General features: G+C 38.8%; 1 protein-coding gene across 6 annotated transcripts in view; it reads right to left on the bottom strand.

Moving 5' to 3' along the window:
- LOC132384710 (R3H domain-containing protein 2) overlaps positions 1-18,771 on the bottom strand; it is a 302,458-nt gene that overhangs the window by 135,997 nt on the left and 147,690 nt on the right. For all 6 annotated transcript variants that reach the window (XM_059956099.1, XM_059956098.1, XM_059956097.1 and 3 more), the window contains 2 exons: positions 11,349-11,427; positions 6,164-6,223 (listed from right to left, as the gene is read on the bottom strand). In XM_059956099.1, the coding sequence (XP_059812082.1) occupies positions 6,164-6,223; positions 11,349-11,427 (139 nt within the window). The remainder of the gene's footprint in view (positions 1-6,163; positions 6,224-11,348; positions 11,428-18,771) is intronic.

Raw genomic sequence — 18,771 nt, forward strand, 5'->3', positions numbered from 1 at the left:
CTCTCTCTGTCAGCCATAAAGCGCTTTTCCACTATCCTGATTACCCCTCAAAAACCTTTCACCCCTTTGGCATGTACTCAAAGCATGGTTGCACGTACCGCTGCTACCTTTAAAATGGCAATAAATTAGCAATAAGTTCTCCTCTTTTGAGAACTACACTGGTTATGAGTTAAATTGTTTTTGAGTGAAAACCATACTATTACATACTTGCAGCAAGTTTTACAATATTTTGAGGGCAATGGCAGTACGTGCAACAATGCTTTAAGTATGTCAAAAGGGGTAAAAGGTTTTTGGGATGCGTTAAGGTGCAATACAAATCCTCGCCCTTCTTCTACCCCACCCCCCAAAGCTATTCTTTGCTCTGTTATCAAGTCTGATTATTATTGTTAAAAGAAAATAATACAAGCAAAAAAAAATGACATGGATTCTCAGCAAGTCTGGCAGCATTTGTGGAGAAAGAACTCGAGTTAACATTTCAATTGATGACCATTCATATCTTTCTTTCTCCACAGATACTGCCCAATGGGCAGAGCTTTTACAGAAACTGTTTTTCAGCTTCCCAACACCTTCAGTATTTTGCAAGAAACAAATAATACTCCATATCACTGTTTCCTGCACTATTTGGTTCTCATTACAATATTTAAGTCTTGACTGGACTGCCAGACAAGCTTTATCCCTCAGGCTGAGAGGAATAGCCTGCCACTACCAAGGTTTCATCACTAGGATAGTGAACTGTTTACTGTACTCTATGCTGCACACTACATGCATTTTGAAATAATTTTATTAAACTATTTATAGTAGTATTTTGTCTTACGTGCTGTGCGTAATATATGTTTTGTGGGTGCACCATGGTCTGGGGGAACGTTGTTTCATTTGTTTGTATATATGTAGTCAGTTGACATTAACTTGAACTTGATTTCACACTATGACACTTTCATTAGCTTGAAGCAGAAATAAGTCAAAAGCAAAATGAAAACAAGAGTCAACAAATGTAAAGCATCAAAATCTCTGATTTGGCACTCAACTCTAAGCTGCTGACCCAAACCTCACTATAATAGGATCCTGCTTTTTGTGCTTGCGTACATAATTCTACAATGAGCACATATTGATATGATCGTGCAATTTCATTTGTCAGAATAGAAAAACAAAAAAATAACTTTTAGCAGTAAATTACTGGAAACCTACCTTCTTTTATCTGTTAATTGCATATAAAACAGGCATTGCTTAATTCAATGGAAATTAACTTGTATAACTCGTTAGCTCAAGGCTTATGCATCTGTCTTTAACAGTGCTTTACAAACTGACTGACGGTGATGCATCAACTTGAGAAAATAACGCAAAGATTAAATGCAGCAATGAAGAAAGAAGATACTGTTATGTGATTTTAATGCAACTTTGAAAGACAGAAATACAGAATCTGCACAGTAACTAGTTGTGTAAAGTATAAATTCTTAACTATGCAGAGCTGGCCACCACAATGGAAGACGAGAGTTTAGTTTGAATGTGCCTTTGAATGGATGACATGTACAGTGGCATGCAAAAGTTTGGGCACCCCAGTCGAAACATTTGTTACTGCGAATAGTTAAGGGAGTAGAAGATGAACTGATCTCCAAAAGTCATAAAGTTAAAGATGAAACATTCTTTTCAACATTTTAAGCAAGATTAGTGTATTATTTTTGTCTTGTACAATTTCAGAGTGGAAAAAAAAGGAGCACCATGCAAAAGTTTGGGCACCCCATGAGATTTGAGCTCTCAGGTAACTTTTACCAAGGTCTCAGACATTAATTAGCTTGTTAGGGCTATGGCTTGTTCACAGTCGTTGTTAGAAAAGGCCAAGTATGCAAATTTCAAAGCTTTATAAATACCCTGACTCCTCAAACCTTGTCCCAACAATCAGCAGCCATGGGCTCCTCTAAGCAGCTGCTTAACACTCTGAAAATTAAAATAAATGATGCCCACAAAGTAGGAGAAGGCTATAAAAAGATAGCAAAGTCTTTTCAGGTAGCCATTTCCTCAGTTCGTAATGTTATTAAGAAATGGCAGTTAACGGGAACGGTGGAGGTCAAGTTGAGGTCTGGAAGGCCAAGAAAACTTTCTGAGAGAACTGCTCATAGGATTGCTAGAAAGGCAAATCAAAACCCCTATTTGACTGCAAAAGACCTTCATGAAGATTTAGCAGACTCTGGAGAGGTGGTGCACTGTTCTACTGTGCAGCGACACCTGTACAGATATGACCTTCATGGAAGAGTCATCAGAAGAAAACCTTTCCTGCATCCTCACCACAAAATTCAGCGTCAGAAGTTTGCAAAGGAACATTTAAACAAGCCTGATGCATTTTGGAAACAAGTCCTGTGGACTGAAGAAGTTAAAATAGAACTTTTTGGCCAAAAAGAGCAAAGGTATGTTTGGAGAAAAAAGGGTGCAGAATTTCAAAAGAACACCTCTCCAACTGTTAAGCATAGGGGTAGATCGATCATGCTTTGGGCTTGTGTTGCAGCCAGTGGGATGGGGAACATTTCACTGGTAGAGAGAAGAATACAATTAAATACCAGCAAATTCTGTAAGCAAACTTCACGCCGTCTGTAAAAAACTATGAAGATGAAAAGAGGATGGCTTCTAAAACAAGATAATGATCCTAAACACACCTCAAAATCCACCCAATGGGCTACATCAAGAGACACAAGCTGAAGGTTTTGCCATGGCCCTCACAGTCCCCCGACCTAAACATCATCAAAAATCTGTGGATAGACCTCAAAAGAGCAGTGCATGCAAGACAGCCCAAGAATCTCACAGAACTAGAAGCCTTTTGCAAGGAAGAATGGGCAAAAATCGCCCAAAGAAGAATTGAAAGACTCTTAGCTGGCTACAGAAAGCATTTACAAGCTGTGATACTTGCCAAAGTGGGTGTTACTAAGTACTGACCATGCAGGGTGCCCAAACATTTACTTCAGGCCCTTTTCCTTTTTTGTTATTTTGAAACTGTAAAAGATGGAAATAAAAAAGTAACCTTGCTTAAAATATTAAAGAAATGTGTCATCTTTAACTTTATGCCTTTTGGAAATCAGATCATCTTTTACTTGCTTAGCTATTCACAGTAACAGAAATTTTGATCAGGGGTGCCCAAACTTTTGCATGCTAGTGTATACATGAATGAATGAATGATCTTTATTGTCATTATACATAGATACAATGAAACTCTGTTTGGCTTCCTCTCAGGTAATTAAATAAAACAGCAGAAAAAAACAAGACAGTAATAGAAAAAGTATTAAATAGATAAGTGGCAGATAATAAGTTGTAGCAGCACCAGAATATCACAGTAATGCACAAATTGCTGTTAGTCCAAGTATTTCAGTCCTTGTGTGTGCTCACTGTTTCAGTCATTGTTCTGCGGGTGTGGTGTGATGAAGGCCACAGCTCTGGGGTAGAAGCTGTTTCCCAGTCTATTTGTTCTGGCTTTTAGTGTCCTGAATCTTTTGCTGGACAGCAGCAGGTCAAACAGGGAGTGGCCGGGGTGTGTGGTGTTTCTGGTTATGCTGATTGCTTTCCTCCTGAGTCTGCTGGAATAGATGGTGTACAGTCCTGGGAGCTGCATCCTGACAATTCGCTGGGCCGCCTTCACCACGCAATGCAGATCTTGTCACTCAATGGCTGTGCAGCTGGCATACCACACTGTGGCGCTGTTGGTCAGGATGGTCTCAATTGTGTTTCTGTGGAAGTTAAGCAACAGCTTTTGTGGGAGTTTGGCCTGTTTCAGCTTACTGAGGAAGAAGAGTCTTCGTTGTGCCTTTTTTTTTAACAAGCAGCGAGGTGTTGGTGGTCCATGTCAGCTGCTTTGACAACATAACTCCAAGGAACTTTAGGTTTTCCACACTTTCCACTACCTCTCCATGTATATGGAGGGGGGCGTGTACCCTGTCCTTTGATCTCCTGAAGTCAATAATCATCTCTTTTGTTTTAGAAGTGTTAAGGACCAGGTCGTTGTCCTTACACAGCTTCATCAGATGTTCTACTTCAAGCCTGTAGGCTGTTTTATCCTCATCCAAGATCAGGCCAACCACTGTGGTATTGTCCACAAATTTAATTATGGGGTTGGAGGTGTAGATGGGGGTGCAGTCATGTGTGAAGAGTGTGTAGAGCATAGGGCTCAGCACACAGCCCTGCGGGGTGCCCGTTTTTAAGATGAGGGTTATGGTTGATGAGATGATATGGTTGATAACCATCAGAAATAAAAATGGCTACATTAAAAGCAAAGACTAAAAATATAAATGGAACAACTTAGGTTCAGCTTATGAGGACAAGTTTACTCATATTTTAAATACCAATTGACTTGAGGTAACTAAAATGTTTTTTTTAAATTGGAAATAACAGTTTAGCTCAAGACACCATTTTGGTAAGAAACTGAAAATTACACTAGGAATAATAAGGACTAACTACTGCTTAAAGCACTTGACAAAGCTCAATAAGGAGGCTGCATAGCATTTTGGTGGATGGCAATTGTCCTAACTTATAATTCTTTCTCCCCCATAGCCAATTATTAGGAGGACTACAGGTTTCTTAAAATTTCAATCAGTCTTCACTGTGAAAGACACTAGCAATATGCCAGAAATTCAAGAGAGTCAGGGGCAGAAGTGTGTGAAGTTACCATTACTATGGAGAAGGTTCTTTGGAAACTGATAGATCTAAAGGTAGACAAGTCACCTGGGCCAGATGGTGTGAACACCCCAGGGTTCGGAAAGAGGTGGTTGAGGAGATTGTGGAGGCATAGGTAATGATCTTTCAAGAATCACTGGATTCTGGCACGGCTCTCAAGGACTGGTAAATTGCAAATGTCACTCCATTCTTCAAAAAGGCAGAAGAAAGGTAATTATAGGCCAGTTAGACTGACCTCAGTGCTTGGGAAGATGTTGGAGAACATTGTTGAGGATGAGGTCTCTGGGTACTTGGAAGCACATGATAAATAGGCCATAGTCAACATAGTTTCCTCAAGGGAAAATGTTGCCCAACAAAAATCTTTTGGAATTTTTTGAAGAAATAACAAGCAGGATAGACAAAGGAGATCAGTGAATGTTGTGTATTTGGATTTTCAGAAGGTCTTTGACAAGGTGCCACACATGAGGCTGCCAAATAAGTTAAGAGCCCACGATATTACAGGAAAGATTCTAGCACGGATAAAGCAGAGGCTGATTGGCAGGAGGCTGCTGGTTGGCTGCTGGTGACAAGTGGTGTTCTTGATTAGTCGGGGCATTAAGGGATACAAGGAGAAGGCAGGAGATTGGAGCTGAACCATGATGAAATGGTGGAGCAGGCTTGATGGGCCAAATGGCCTAATTCTGCTCCTATATCTTATGGTCTTTACTGTTTCAATAGCTGTGAGAAGTTTGAAAAACATCAGGAGACTTTGTCCAGATTTAACCAACACTCCATCACCATTTATCCAAGAAATTCTTCAACAACTTCAAGACAAAAAAAGTGTTTTATTTCTCCATTTTAGAAGGGTTACCAGGACAATGGGACAATTTGATCTTGCTGGGCATTTCTCTTTGGACCAGACAAGGAATGGGACCAGACAAGAATAACATCAGCTGCCACACAGGAAAGCCAAGTAGATTCCTACCTGCACATGCCTCACCACCCCCAAACGAGGACATCCCACTTTTACCTGAAATTCCAGTACCAAGAACCTGCATGTCCTGTGCTTTGGACCAGAGATTACTATGAAATCTGCTGTTATGCCAGCAATTGTAAGTGAATGCATGGAGCCGGCATGTACTACTTCAAAAACTTTGCATATCACCACAAAACCATAATCTTATAGGATTCTGTTATATAATCTCCAGGCAAATTCAAATTACTGTGTTCAACAATAAGTACTAAAATTACATGCTTTAACTCCACAAACAGAGCTCCTGAGTAAATAAGAAACAAATTTTGTACCTATTTTTACAAATGAAAAACAGAAACTGGTATTTTCCAAATAAAGTTTAGCTCCAAAGGTGAAAATATGCAAAACCATCTTTGCAAAACATTACATTCACAATTTGTGAAATAATGCTAACATGTAAAGCTGTCTGCAGCATGATAAAAGTGAGTTTGACTTCATGGACAAGCTGGTCACCACACTCAATACTATTTATACTAACACGGACACCAAAATTTTACTCACTTATCATCACTGATGAAGTCCAGGATTTCTTGTTCTAATTTTAGCAGCATCATCCTGTCCCTATAAGAGACGAGTATAAAATTACAAGATGGTTTATGCATAAACATGCTAAAATTTGGAAGGATGTACAGCTCAAAGCAACCAGTACCATCTCCCAAACGTGGGCAGGAGTCTATGCAGTTAAAAACAATGTATCCAAATTGTTGGGAAGTGCATAATTTTGACTGCTGCTCTGCCAAAATAGTTCACAGCAGGGAACAGCATTGGAGAGAACAACTTTTTGACAATAACTATTGCTAAACATACTTTACAAAAGATCAGAGTCCGTGATTTCTACTTGATTCTAAAGTTTCTTTTTCAGCACAATTTGCCTAAGTTCAGCAAAATCACATGAAAGGCTAAAGAAATTCAGAAAAATTTTGTGATCAGCTCATTTGCAACTGTATCAACAGAACACCAAGTTATAACTCTCAAATACATAAAGACATAGCTTTAATAGTTAAAATTATTATATCCTAAAACATAAACATCAATTTTAGTGATGTGAAAATAAGTTTCAGCAGAAACTTCAACAAAAAAGCTCCTGAAAAATCAAAATTGAAGCCAGATTTCCAACTGTAATCACAGTATGAATTTCATCTGGAGAATGATAAAATAAAACAACTGAGCTAGGAAGCCAAATGCAAGATGGTAGCTCGTTCCTATACAATCTGCAAGGATTGGAAAAACTAGCACCAGCGGCTTCAAAACCAGAATACTGGTTTCAATGGATGAATTATTATCCGAAATACAAGTTCCCAAAGCTCTGTCAGACAGGAAATCAAAGAGTAAGGCTAAGACTCAAGGCACTGGATCAAACCAACAACAACTCCCAGAAAATAGCAGTAATGAAATGTTGATGAATGTGCCATCTGATCTTTAGCAACCATGTTAGACACAGGCTGTAATTATAATTGGAAAGGAGTAAACAATCGATGTTTCAAGATGAAACCATTCATCAGGACTGGAAAGATAGATAACATCCTCAGAACTTATGGAAACTTACTACCTCAGTATAGCAACACTATGACTAATTTGATCACTGCACTGAAATGGACATTTTTTGTTCTAATTATTATTTCTTGGAAAAAAAAGCAGATACTTTTAAATTTACAATTTTTCATGTGAATGATGCTTATCTGATGTTATGTGCTTGCAACAATGCTGCAAGTTAGTTTTGTGCATATGACAAGTTTGACCTTGACCTTGGAAATTCCTGTTTAACAACCTAACATTGGGGGGGGGGGGGGGGAAGAGAGAGAACCAGGGGTCCATAAGCCAGTTCTCATTAGGGGGCTGGAGATGGAGAGGATCAGTAACTTTAAATTCAGTGTCATTATCATACAAGAGGATCTCTCCTGGGACCTGCGCCTAAATGCCATTACAAAGCAGGCACAGCAGCAGCTCTACTTTCTTAGTAGATTGTGCAGATTCTGCACATCATCTAAAACTTTGACAAACTTCTTCAGATAAAGAGGAGAGTATCCAGAATGATTGTATCACAACCTGGCATGGAAATGCCAATGCCCAAAAATGGGAAAAGCCTACAAAGTGGCGGATTCAGCCCAATCCATCACAGGAAAACCCCTCTCCACTGCTGAGCACATTCACAAGGAGCGCTGCCACAAAAAAGCAGCACTCCTCATCAAGTACCCTCGCTTCTCACTGCTGCTATTGGGAAGCAGGTACGAGAACCTCAGGTTCCATATGACCAGGCTTAGGAACAGTTACTGCCCTTCAACCATCAGGCTCTTGAACCAGAGTGGATAACCTCACTTACCTCAACACCAAACTGATTCCACAACCTACAGACTCACTTTCAAGAATTCTACAACTCATGTTCTATTTATTAATAGGTTCTTTTTTAAAATTTGTAGTCTTTTGCAAATTGCCTGTTTGTGTGTAGTTTTTCATTAATTCCATTGCATTTCTTGTTCTACTGTGAATGCCTGCAAAAGTGAATCACAGAATACTGTCTGGTGACATATGCATACTTTGATAATAAATTTACTTTGAACTTTAACATGGAGGGGGAACATATGAGAACAGTCTCTTCTTCAGCAGTATTCAGAAGGCTAGTGAAAACAGATGAGCACCATTTCATAAAACCACCCCCTCACAGTGCACCTCCTTATCCCACCTGCAGCAAAGTTTGTAGATCCCTTATCAGCATCATCAGAGTTCTCAGTGGCCACACAAATGGAGTGGAAGCAAACCACCCTCAACCTGAGGGAGTGCTTCAGATAATTCAATCATGGCTGACTGGCTTTTTCCATAAATGCAGTTCTGAAGATTTCGATTTCATAAGGTGAACTGTCAACTTTTGCAAATTGTCATATCCTTTGCAGAACCTCCCCACGGATGCTTTAATGGATTGCTCTCGTAACAAATATTCAGAAAGAAACCAATTTCTATCACTAACTGACAAACAGTAAGCTTTTATACTCTCAAAACCATAGCCTTCAAAAAGGGAACCATTTGACCAACTTTATTTTTTTGTAAAAGCCTTGATTTTCAGCGGCCAAGTGGTTTTATTTTAAACGTATATTTATTAGGAGGAAAAAAGCAATGGTTGAAATTTCCCCGTTGCTGCAATCTGATCTATTTTCTATGATAGCATCTCCACACAATGTAGATGATCTGATACGTTCATCTGTTTTATTTCCTTCATGAAGACCAATACGTGCTCAGGGTATCGGAGTTCAGAATTCAATCCCAGCATCCTTTGTAAGGAGTTTGTACATCCTCCTCATGGAATGCATAGGTTGTCTCAGGGTGCTCCAGTTTCCTCCCACAGTCAGTTGATGTACAGGTCAGTAGGCTAATTGGTCATTGTAAAATGTCCTACGATTAGGTTAGGGTTAAATGGGGGGATTGTTGGGCGCCGCAGCTCAAAGGGCCAATTTTGCGTGGTATCTCTAAATAAATAAATTGTAATATTTCAAGCTGCGGTGGGCAACTCAGAATGAATACCAAAGGTGGCCTGGCAGCAAAACTGATGGCCATCAATAATTATCAATAAAAATCCTAAGAGGATACCAGCTTCTAGAAAACAAGACTAAGAGACTATTAAGATCCAAGACACAAGTTTACTTTGTAACAATCCTAATATAAATATAAATATCCCATAGTTCCTGTTAAGAATAGTCATCACTTGTGTTAGAATGGGCTCTGTTCTTGGAAAACTATTTGGAAAATGAATTTTTGTAAAATGAAAAGGTGGGCAAAATACATTGGTACACTAATGTAGAAAAGCGAAAAAATACACTGTGAATCAAGTTTATGCACTCTGAAAAATCAAAGCAAAAATTTTCAATTTGTTAAGATATTGTAACATGCACTTCCTAATTTGCATATACACACACACACACACACACACACACACACACTATATATATAAAACATACAGTGGCATGCAAAAGTTTGGGCACCCCGGTCAAAAATTTCTGTTACTGTGAACAGCTAAGCGAGTAAAAGATGACCTGATTTCCAAAAGGCATAAAGTTAAAGATGACACATTTCTTTAATATTTTAAGCAAGGTTACTTTTTTATTTCCATCTTTTACGGTTTCCAAATAACAAAAAAGGAAAAGGACCCGAAGCAAATATTTGGGCACCCTGCATGGTCAGTACTTAGTAACACCCCCTTCGGCAAGTATCACAGCTTGTAAATGCTTTCTGTAGCCAGCTAAGAGTCTCTCAATTTTTCTTTGGGCGATTTTCGCCGTCTTGCATGCACTGCTCTTTTGAAGTCTATCCACAGATTTTTGATGATGTTTAGGTTGGGGGACTGTGAGGGCCATGGCAAAACCTTCAACTTGCGTCTCTTGAGGTAGCCCATTGTGGATTCTGAGGTGAGTTTAGGATCATTATCCTGTTGTAGAAGCCATCCTCTTCATCTTTAGCTTTTTTTTTTACAGACGGTGTGATGTTTGCTTCCAGAATTTGCTGATATTTAATTCAATTCATTCTTCCCTCTACCAGTGAAATGTTCCCCATGCCACTGGCTGCAACACAAGCCCAAAGCATGATCGATCCACCCCCATGCTTAACAGTTGGAGAGGTGTTCTTTTCATGAAATTCTGCACCCTTTTTTCACCAAACATACCTTTGCTCATTGCGGCCAAAAAGTTCTATTTTAACTTCACCAGTCCACAGGACTTGTTTCCAAAATGCATCAGGCTTGTTTAGATGTTCCTTTGAAACCTCTGACACTGAATTTTGTGGTGAGGGTGCAGGAAGGGTTTTCTTCTGATGACTTTTCCATGAAGGTCACATTTGTGCAGGTGTCGCTACACAGTAGAACAATGCACCACCACTCCAGAGTCTGCTAAATCTTCCTGAAGGTCTTTTGCAGTCAAACAGGAGTTTTGATTTGCCTTTCTAGCAATCCTACAAGCAGTTCTCTCGAAAAGTTTTCTCGGTCTTCCAGACCTCAACTTGACCTCCACCGTTCCTGTTAACTGCCATTTCTTAATTACATTATGAACTGAGGAAACGGTCACCTGAAAACGCTTTGCTATCTTCTTATAGCCTTCTCCTACTTTGTGGGCATCATTTATTTGAATTTTCAGAGTGCTAGGCAGCTGCTTAGAGGAGCCAACGGCTGCTGATTGTTGGGACAAGGTTTGAGGAGTCAGGGTATTTATTAAGCTTTGAAATTTGCATCATCTGGCCTTTCCTAATGATAACTGTGAACAAGCCATAGCCCTAACAAGCAAATTAAGGTCTGAGACCTTGGTAAATGTTATCTGAGAGCTCAAATCTCTTGGGTGCCCAAACTTTTGCATGGTGCTCCTTTCCTTTTTTTCACTCTAAAATTGTACAAAACAAAAATAATACACTAATCTTGCTTAAAATGTTGAAAAGAATGTTTCATCTTTAACTTTATGACTTTTGGAGATCAGTTCATCTTTTACTCACTTAACTATTCACAGTAACTGAAATTTTGACCAGGCGTGCCCAAACATTTGCATGCATATAAATAAATATATTAGTAATAATATATCTCACACACACACACACACACACACATACATATATATAATTTATATGTATTATATATAAAAATATAATATATACAAATTATATATTAGTCCAACAAAACCAACAAGAATAAGAAAAGTCAATGTGCGTGAAGTATTACCTGGGGTTATTCTTCAGTGTATTTACTAGAAACTCATGAAGATCAATTCCGGTGGAGTCTGTGTATTCTTGACTAGAATCTGAGAAAAAAAAACACAAATTTATTGCACTAACATAGTGCTAACTTTTGAGAAAGTATATGATTACATTTTGCTATTCTGTTTTGTTTAACTTGCAATGAAACTTCAACTGTAAGATCAGAATTTAAAACAGCATCGCCATTACGACTGCTTTCAGTGTGCTACCCTAATGTGAGGTCATCGCTCAATGAAACAAAATCACACTCAACTGGGAACAGAACCCCTGAAAATAAAGTCCAAGCAGCAGGGTATAGATTAGAGACCAGTTTTCCCCATGGTACAAACTTCCAATCTTAGGTACTCCATCCACAATAGACTGCCTTTATGTAGTTATTTTGACATAGAAAAATCACCAAGGTGCTACACAAAGGCCTAATCAGAAAGAAGATACTTAGAGGACCAAGAAAAACTCATTCATGATCATTTTTAAAAGAAGAGAAAGGGGGAATTGCAGAACTTGGTGTTTTCTCCTGGGATAAAGGAGAGCATCAAGAAGATACTCCTTGTTTCATCAAGAAAGTACTAGTACATTTTGGTGCACTATACTTACTGCACATCAGATATTTACATTTACTGCACTTTGTTGAATTACATGGTAACTGTTTATTAAAATTATATTAACAAAATAATTTGTTTTAATTTTCATAGTGAAAGAGAACACTTTTCAACAATTAAAAACTGATTAAATCCTGTAGAAGACTATCAGTCCACAAAAACATTTCGGCATCATCTCAGACCTCACTCATCTTAGGTGCCTCCTCACCATTAACATCTTCAAGAAGGTGACATCCATCATTAAGGACCCTCACCACCCCAGGACATGCTCTCTTCTCATTGTTACCATCAAAGAGGTGGCACAGGAGCCTGAAGACCCACACTCAGCATTTTGGGAATAGCTTCTTCCCCTCCACCATCAGGTTTCTGAACTGTCCACAAACACTGCCTCACTTTTTTGCTCTTTTGAATGACATTTTAAATAATCTCTTATTATAACTTATGGTAATTTTTTAAAATTATTGCATTGTACTGCTGCTGCAAAACAACAAATTTCATGACATACATCAGTGATAATAAACCTGATTCTACTACTAGTTCTTAAACAGCTCACCATCATTCAGGGAAATCATAAGCATGGTCCTGCTTCCTAATACTCTCTAATATAGCAAGGCAATAAAGGCCTTGAGAGTAAATAGAATGAAAAGCATTCTGATTATTGATTTTAATATTCCAGCAGCTAGGCACAGTATACACTGTGCTTCTAAAAGTAAAACAAGACAAAAGAGTAACAAGACAACTGGTTGGATTTGTGGGCTGTATGCAATTAACTGCCCTAATAATTGGATAGAGCTGGGCAAAGAGCATTTTACCTCTGAGTCCTCAAAATGGGAACTGACAAGTTAACAAAAATAAGTCAAGGCTCCTGCTTTTGATGATAAAGCAGTTGTTGAAATAGGTAACATGGAGCATTTCATTCCACAGAACAAGTGTCAGACACAAATGCCAATGGTGGAGTAAAGGATGTAGGAAAGGACATTGAACAGAACCTAGGTCCAAGGAATAAAGACATTTGAATGTTTGGGGATGGGGGAGGTTTGAGGTGAAGGATTATAGATAGGAATGGTGACTAAACTATGATGCCAATTTAGCATGATGTAGCATGGGATAAGGTCAAAGGATTAATTTTGCATAAACTAAGGTATGCAAAGATGTGCAGATTGGGACGATGGACAAGTGAACATTGGAATAAGTAGTCTTGCAGGGACAAAGCGCTTTAGCAGCACGTGGGCCGAAGTAGAATTTTAGTTATAAAGCTAAGATCACAGTCAGCTAATAGAGTGTTATCTCACAGCTCCAGAGACTTAGGCACTGTCTGTGTGGAGTTGCATGTTCTCCCTGTGAACACATGGGTTTTCTCCTAGGTGCTCCAGCTTCCTCCCATATCCCAAAGATGTGTGGTTGCTTGGTTAATTCACTTGTGTTAAATGCTCAAGTAATGGTTGGTAGTAGCATTTATGGGGTGGGGGAGGGGAAGATGGAGGGAATGGGGTGAAATTAATGGAAGGCCGGAAGAGTAAAGTGAGGTTAGTGTAGGATTACTGTAAATGGAGTGCAACAGTTGGTGTGGACTCTGTAGACCAAAGGGCCCATTTCAATGCTGTGTAATTCTATGACCCAGTTACCTTTTACTTGTAAAAAAAAAAGGCCTCTCCAAAGGACATTTTATGTACATAGGAAGCTCATAAGAACTTTTTCTCCCCCAAATTTTTCTACAGAGAATATGAAGTATTAAAAGGAACTCCCAAAGATCTGAACAAACCTTATGCTAGGGCTTACTTGAATTTCTGGAACCAGGAACCTAAAACTTTGCCTTAAAGATGTGCTTTACAACACATTTTGTTATTTGCCTCTCTTTCATTTCACTATATGCAGATCTACACAATTTTACTTATTTACATTCTACTGACTGTAATCCTTATAACCAGAAGCACTGTGCAACTTCCAGTAAATTTAATCATGCCCTTAGATTAATACCTTCTTTAACATCACTGCATGGAAACTTTCCCTGAATCATCGATATCTGCATTTATTGGTTTTTGACTGGATTTCAAAACTTCCTTGCTGAGACAAAAATCCAACAAATGATCACATTTTTGAGATGATCAAAAATCCAAGTCAAATTATAGAGTGCTCTAGTCAGACCTCACTTTGACTTTTCAGTACGGTGCTGATTGTCACAAGTCTTAGCATTCATTTTAATGAAAGCAGCTTGATTCCCCACCACTTAGTGGACATGTAATTTGCAGTGGCAGTACTGGTGATCAAACTGAAGCATCTTGAAATTCTAATGCTTTTGGTGCCTAAATGTTACAGCAGTTAATTGTCCCATATCATTTGACAGACTTTATACTAGGCAGCTACTGGTGCAGAGAAAATTTAATGCACTTTAGTAATTTACATCTATTACACTTTTGACAATAATATTGTAATTGTTTATTAAAATCAAATTAATAGTGTGTGTGGAACTTTTATCTTGACATTTGAAGATAAAAACTGCCCTGACTTGATGGCATTGCATTACGTACTGTATATATCAATCCCTAGAATTATTATAAAAGCAGCTAGTTAAGCCAAATGGATCAAAACAAGTATAATGCCAGAGTTGAAGATGTGAATAATACCATTCAGTTTGTTCCTATTGCAAAATGTCATCAACTTCTTTTGTAAATAACCTCAGCAGATTTGGAAAATGTTATTTTTTAATTGATCTACACTTAAAAGTATTTTTTCAATATTTGGAAAAAATACTTGGAGCAAAGATTCATTCAACTTTTTTACTTTTTCCCCAAGTCTAGGAAATACACGAAATGTTTTCTCCCCCCTTTGAAAATCCTAGCCTCTGATTGAGGATTCTTCACATGCAGGTGATTCATAGTGAGCAGAGCTGTTTCTCCCTGAAATAAATAGTACAATCAAGATTCCAAAACCAACAACTTTAAAAATCCCATTAAATGTAAACAGATAATAAAGACGCTGTTACTATATTCTCAAACAACATAGGTGCTTCACTTTTTTTAAGACATGGATATTTTAAGTGGTAGGACCCCATTTTTATTCTTTCTTCCCCTGAAGGCACTAATTTGTTCTGCAGGAGTGAAAGTCACACACAATTCATTCAACTGGCCCAACAAACAATCTGCTGGAGGAACTCGGCAGGCCAAGCGGCATCTGTGGGAAACAATATATCAGGACCAAAGGTGGAGAGGAAAGATTCAGCCCGGATGCAGGACTTCATCACCCCTCCCCCCCCACCCCACCACAAATGCTGTTCGATCCACGGAGTTCGTCCAGCAGATTAGTTGTTGCTGCAGACCTAAACACGTGTAGCCTCGAGTCTTATTTAACTGACCGTTCAGTGCAATGTCTTAGGAAAAATCTGACCATTTAAGCCACTGTCCAAGCAAACGATTTTTTACTGGAATGGAATTTTAGTAAATAGGAAATGCAAACTGCAGCACATTTGCAAATAAAACCATAAGACATAGAAGCAGAATTAAGCCATCTGGCCCATCAAGTCTGTCCCGCCATTCAATCATGGCTGATCCTTTATTCCATCTCCTCCTCAACTCCAGTGCCCAGCCTTCTCCCCGTAACCTTTGATGCCATGTCCAATCAAGAACCTATCAATCTCTGCCTTAAATATACCCAACCACCGGGCCTCCACAGCTGCATGTGGCAACAAATTCCACTACCCTTTGGCTTTTAAGAAATTTCTCCACATCTGTTTTGAAAGGACACCCCTCTATCGTGAGGCTGTACCATCTTGTCCTAGACTCTCCCACCATCAAAAACATCTTTTCAACTCTGTCTAGGCCTTTCAATATTCAAAAGGCTTCAATGATACCCCCCCCCCCCCATCCTTCTGAATTCCAGCGAGTACAGACCCAGAGCTATTAAATGTTCCTTTTATGATAACCCTTTTATTCCTGGAATCATCTTTGGGAACCTCCTCTGGACCATCTCCAATGCCAGCACATCTTTTCTAAGATGAGGGGCCCAAAACTGTTCACAATACTCAAGGTGAGGCCTCACCAGTCATTATAAAGCCTCAGCATCACATCCTTGCTCTTGTACTCTAGACCTCTTGAAATGAATGCTAGCATGGCATTTGCTTTCCTCACCACTGACTCTACCTGCAAGTTAACCTTCAGGGTGTTCTGCACAAGACTCCCAAGTCCCTTTGCATCTCAGATTCCTGGATTTTCTCTCCATTTAGAAAATAGTCCAGACATTTATTTCTACTACCAAAGTGCATGACCATGCATTTTCCAACATTGTATTTAATTTGCCACGTTCTTGCCCATTCTCCTAATCTGTCTAAGTCCTTCTGCATCCTGTTTCCACAACACTACCTGCCCCTCCACCAATCTTCGTATCATCTGCAAACTTGGCAACAAAGCCATCTATTCCATTATCTAAATCATTTATATACAGCATAAAAAGAAGTGGTCCCAACACCGACCCTTGCGGAACACCACTAGTCACTGGTAGCCAACCAGAAAAGGGTCCTTTTATTCCCACTCTCTGCCTCCTACCAATCAGCCAATGCTCTAACCATGTTAGTAACTTCCCTGTAATACCATGGACTCTTAACTTGGTAAGCAGCCTCATATGTGGCACCTTGTCAAAGGCATTCCAAAAGTCCAAATACACAACATCCACTGCATCCCCTTTATCTATCCTACTTGTAATCTCCTCAAAGAATTCCGACAGGTTCGTCAGGCAGGATTATCCCTGAAGGAAACTACGTTGACTTTGTACTATCTTGTCCTGTGTCACCAAGTACTCCCATCACCTATTCCTTAACAATTGACTCTAACATCTTCCCAACCACTGAGGTCAGGCTAACTTTCTACTGCCTTCCTCCTTTCTTAAAGAACGGAGTGACATTTGCAATATTCCAAACACAAGGCAATATTCCAGTCCTCTGGCACCATGCCAGAGTCCAATGATTTTTGAAAGAGCATTTCTAATGCCACCACAATCTCTAACGCTACCTGTTTCAAAACCCTAGGGTGCAGTTCATCTGGTCCAGGTGACTTATGTACCTTTAGGTCTTTCAACTTTTTGAGCAACTTCTCTCTTGAAACAGTAACTGCACCCACATATCTTCCTTCACACACTACAACAACAGGCATACTGCTAGTGTCTTCCACAGTGAAGACTGACGTAAAATAAGTTTTCTATGTTTCTAAAATACTCATTTAGTTCAGCAGCCATCTCCTTGTCTTCCGCTATTATTTCTCCTGCTTCATTTTCTAGTGATCCTACATCCACTCTCATTTCTCTTTTATTTTTAAACATACTTGAAGAAACTTATACTATCCACTTGGATATTATTTGTTAGCTTGCTTTCATATTTCATCTTTTCACTTCCAATGATTCTTTTAGTTGCTCTCTGTAGGTTTTTAAAAACTTCCCAATCCTTTATCTTCCCACTAATTTTTGTTTTGTTGTATGCCCATCCCTAGCCCAGTGATGTCACATGTGATGTACTAGCTATACCACCCTAGCTGATTTCAGCTAACTCAGTCCAGACCAGGATCTGAACTCCGTTTCAATACGCTATTCTAAGAATTGCCCACCAATGCAACGCAGAAGCCCTGATTCACTCATCCAAGCTTGGCACTGGGTAAAATAATATGCAAAAATGCATACCAGAAACACACCTTTGAATTTAGTTTAACTAGCTGCCTCTATGGGCACAGAAAATAATATGATCCATTGTTGTCACAAGGATAGATTTAGGCACATTTTTCAAAGTGGTAGATATGTTACCCTGTATTTTAACTGTACCAAAGCAGACTTAAGCAGTAACATGGCAGGATAAGTTGAGAAGTGTTCAATTTATACTGATGAGTACAATGTAATTAGGAATCAGAATTATTTCCTTAGAGCTACCTCTCAACTGCAGCAAACACCTAGTGTTCTAACCTGTACAAATTCCTAGGATTTTCAACCAACCTAATCCAGTTGGACTATAGTGTTGGATTACACAATAATTATTACTTTCTGTGTAGCTTATCAATTTATGGTTGTTAGCACTTTATATACAACTTACATACATGTAACTGTTAAGTATGTCTCCTAGTGGAGGCATTATGTATATGCAATTGTTCAGTGTGTCCCTTAGTAGTGAGATTTTTTTTGCATGATTCTGGAGGCTTCTTAGTTCCGCATTATATGCAGAGAGGATATCTGATTGGTTAACTCCTATCTGCTCATTTGAATGGAATGTTTCGTATCCATGTGATATAAGGAGGGTGAAACACATTGGCTCACCATCTTTATTCTTTTCCTTCCTTTCCTCTTAAACTCCCACTATTGTCCATTTCTAGTTCTCGTTATTCTATTAACATTTAATAAAACAATTGTGAAGCAACCAATTTTATGCATCTTCCTTGACTTCCAAAAGAACATTGAATTAAAAACATCAAAATCCATCAATTTTTGGTGTAGGATTTAAGGACTCAGAAGAACCCCAGATAAGTGGAAATTTTATAACGTGCATGCAAAAGATACAAGAACTTCCTCAATTCCAAATTGTCTGAGAGAATTGACTTATTCTGACTTAGATTAGATACACCATATGGTGGAAGCAGGAGAAAGGAAACTAATAGTTGCTGTCTTGAAATAAAAAACATATCTGTAAAAATCAAGATGAGCACTGTCATGCTTGGTTGTACAAATCAATGGGGTATGGGAAATATTTTGGTTGCAGGTCAATCTCTGAAATCTTGGCTGCACAGCAATCTATTGAAACTTTGGTTGGGCAATCTATTGGTT

The sequence above is a fragment of the Hypanus sabinus genome, chromosome X1 (genome assembly GCF_030144855.1).
Source record: "Hypanus sabinus isolate sHypSab1 chromosome X1, sHypSab1.hap1, whole genome shotgun sequence".
In the NCBI taxonomy this organism is placed as follows: domain Eukaryota; kingdom Metazoa; phylum Chordata; class Chondrichthyes; order Myliobatiformes; family Dasyatidae; genus Hypanus; species Hypanus sabinus.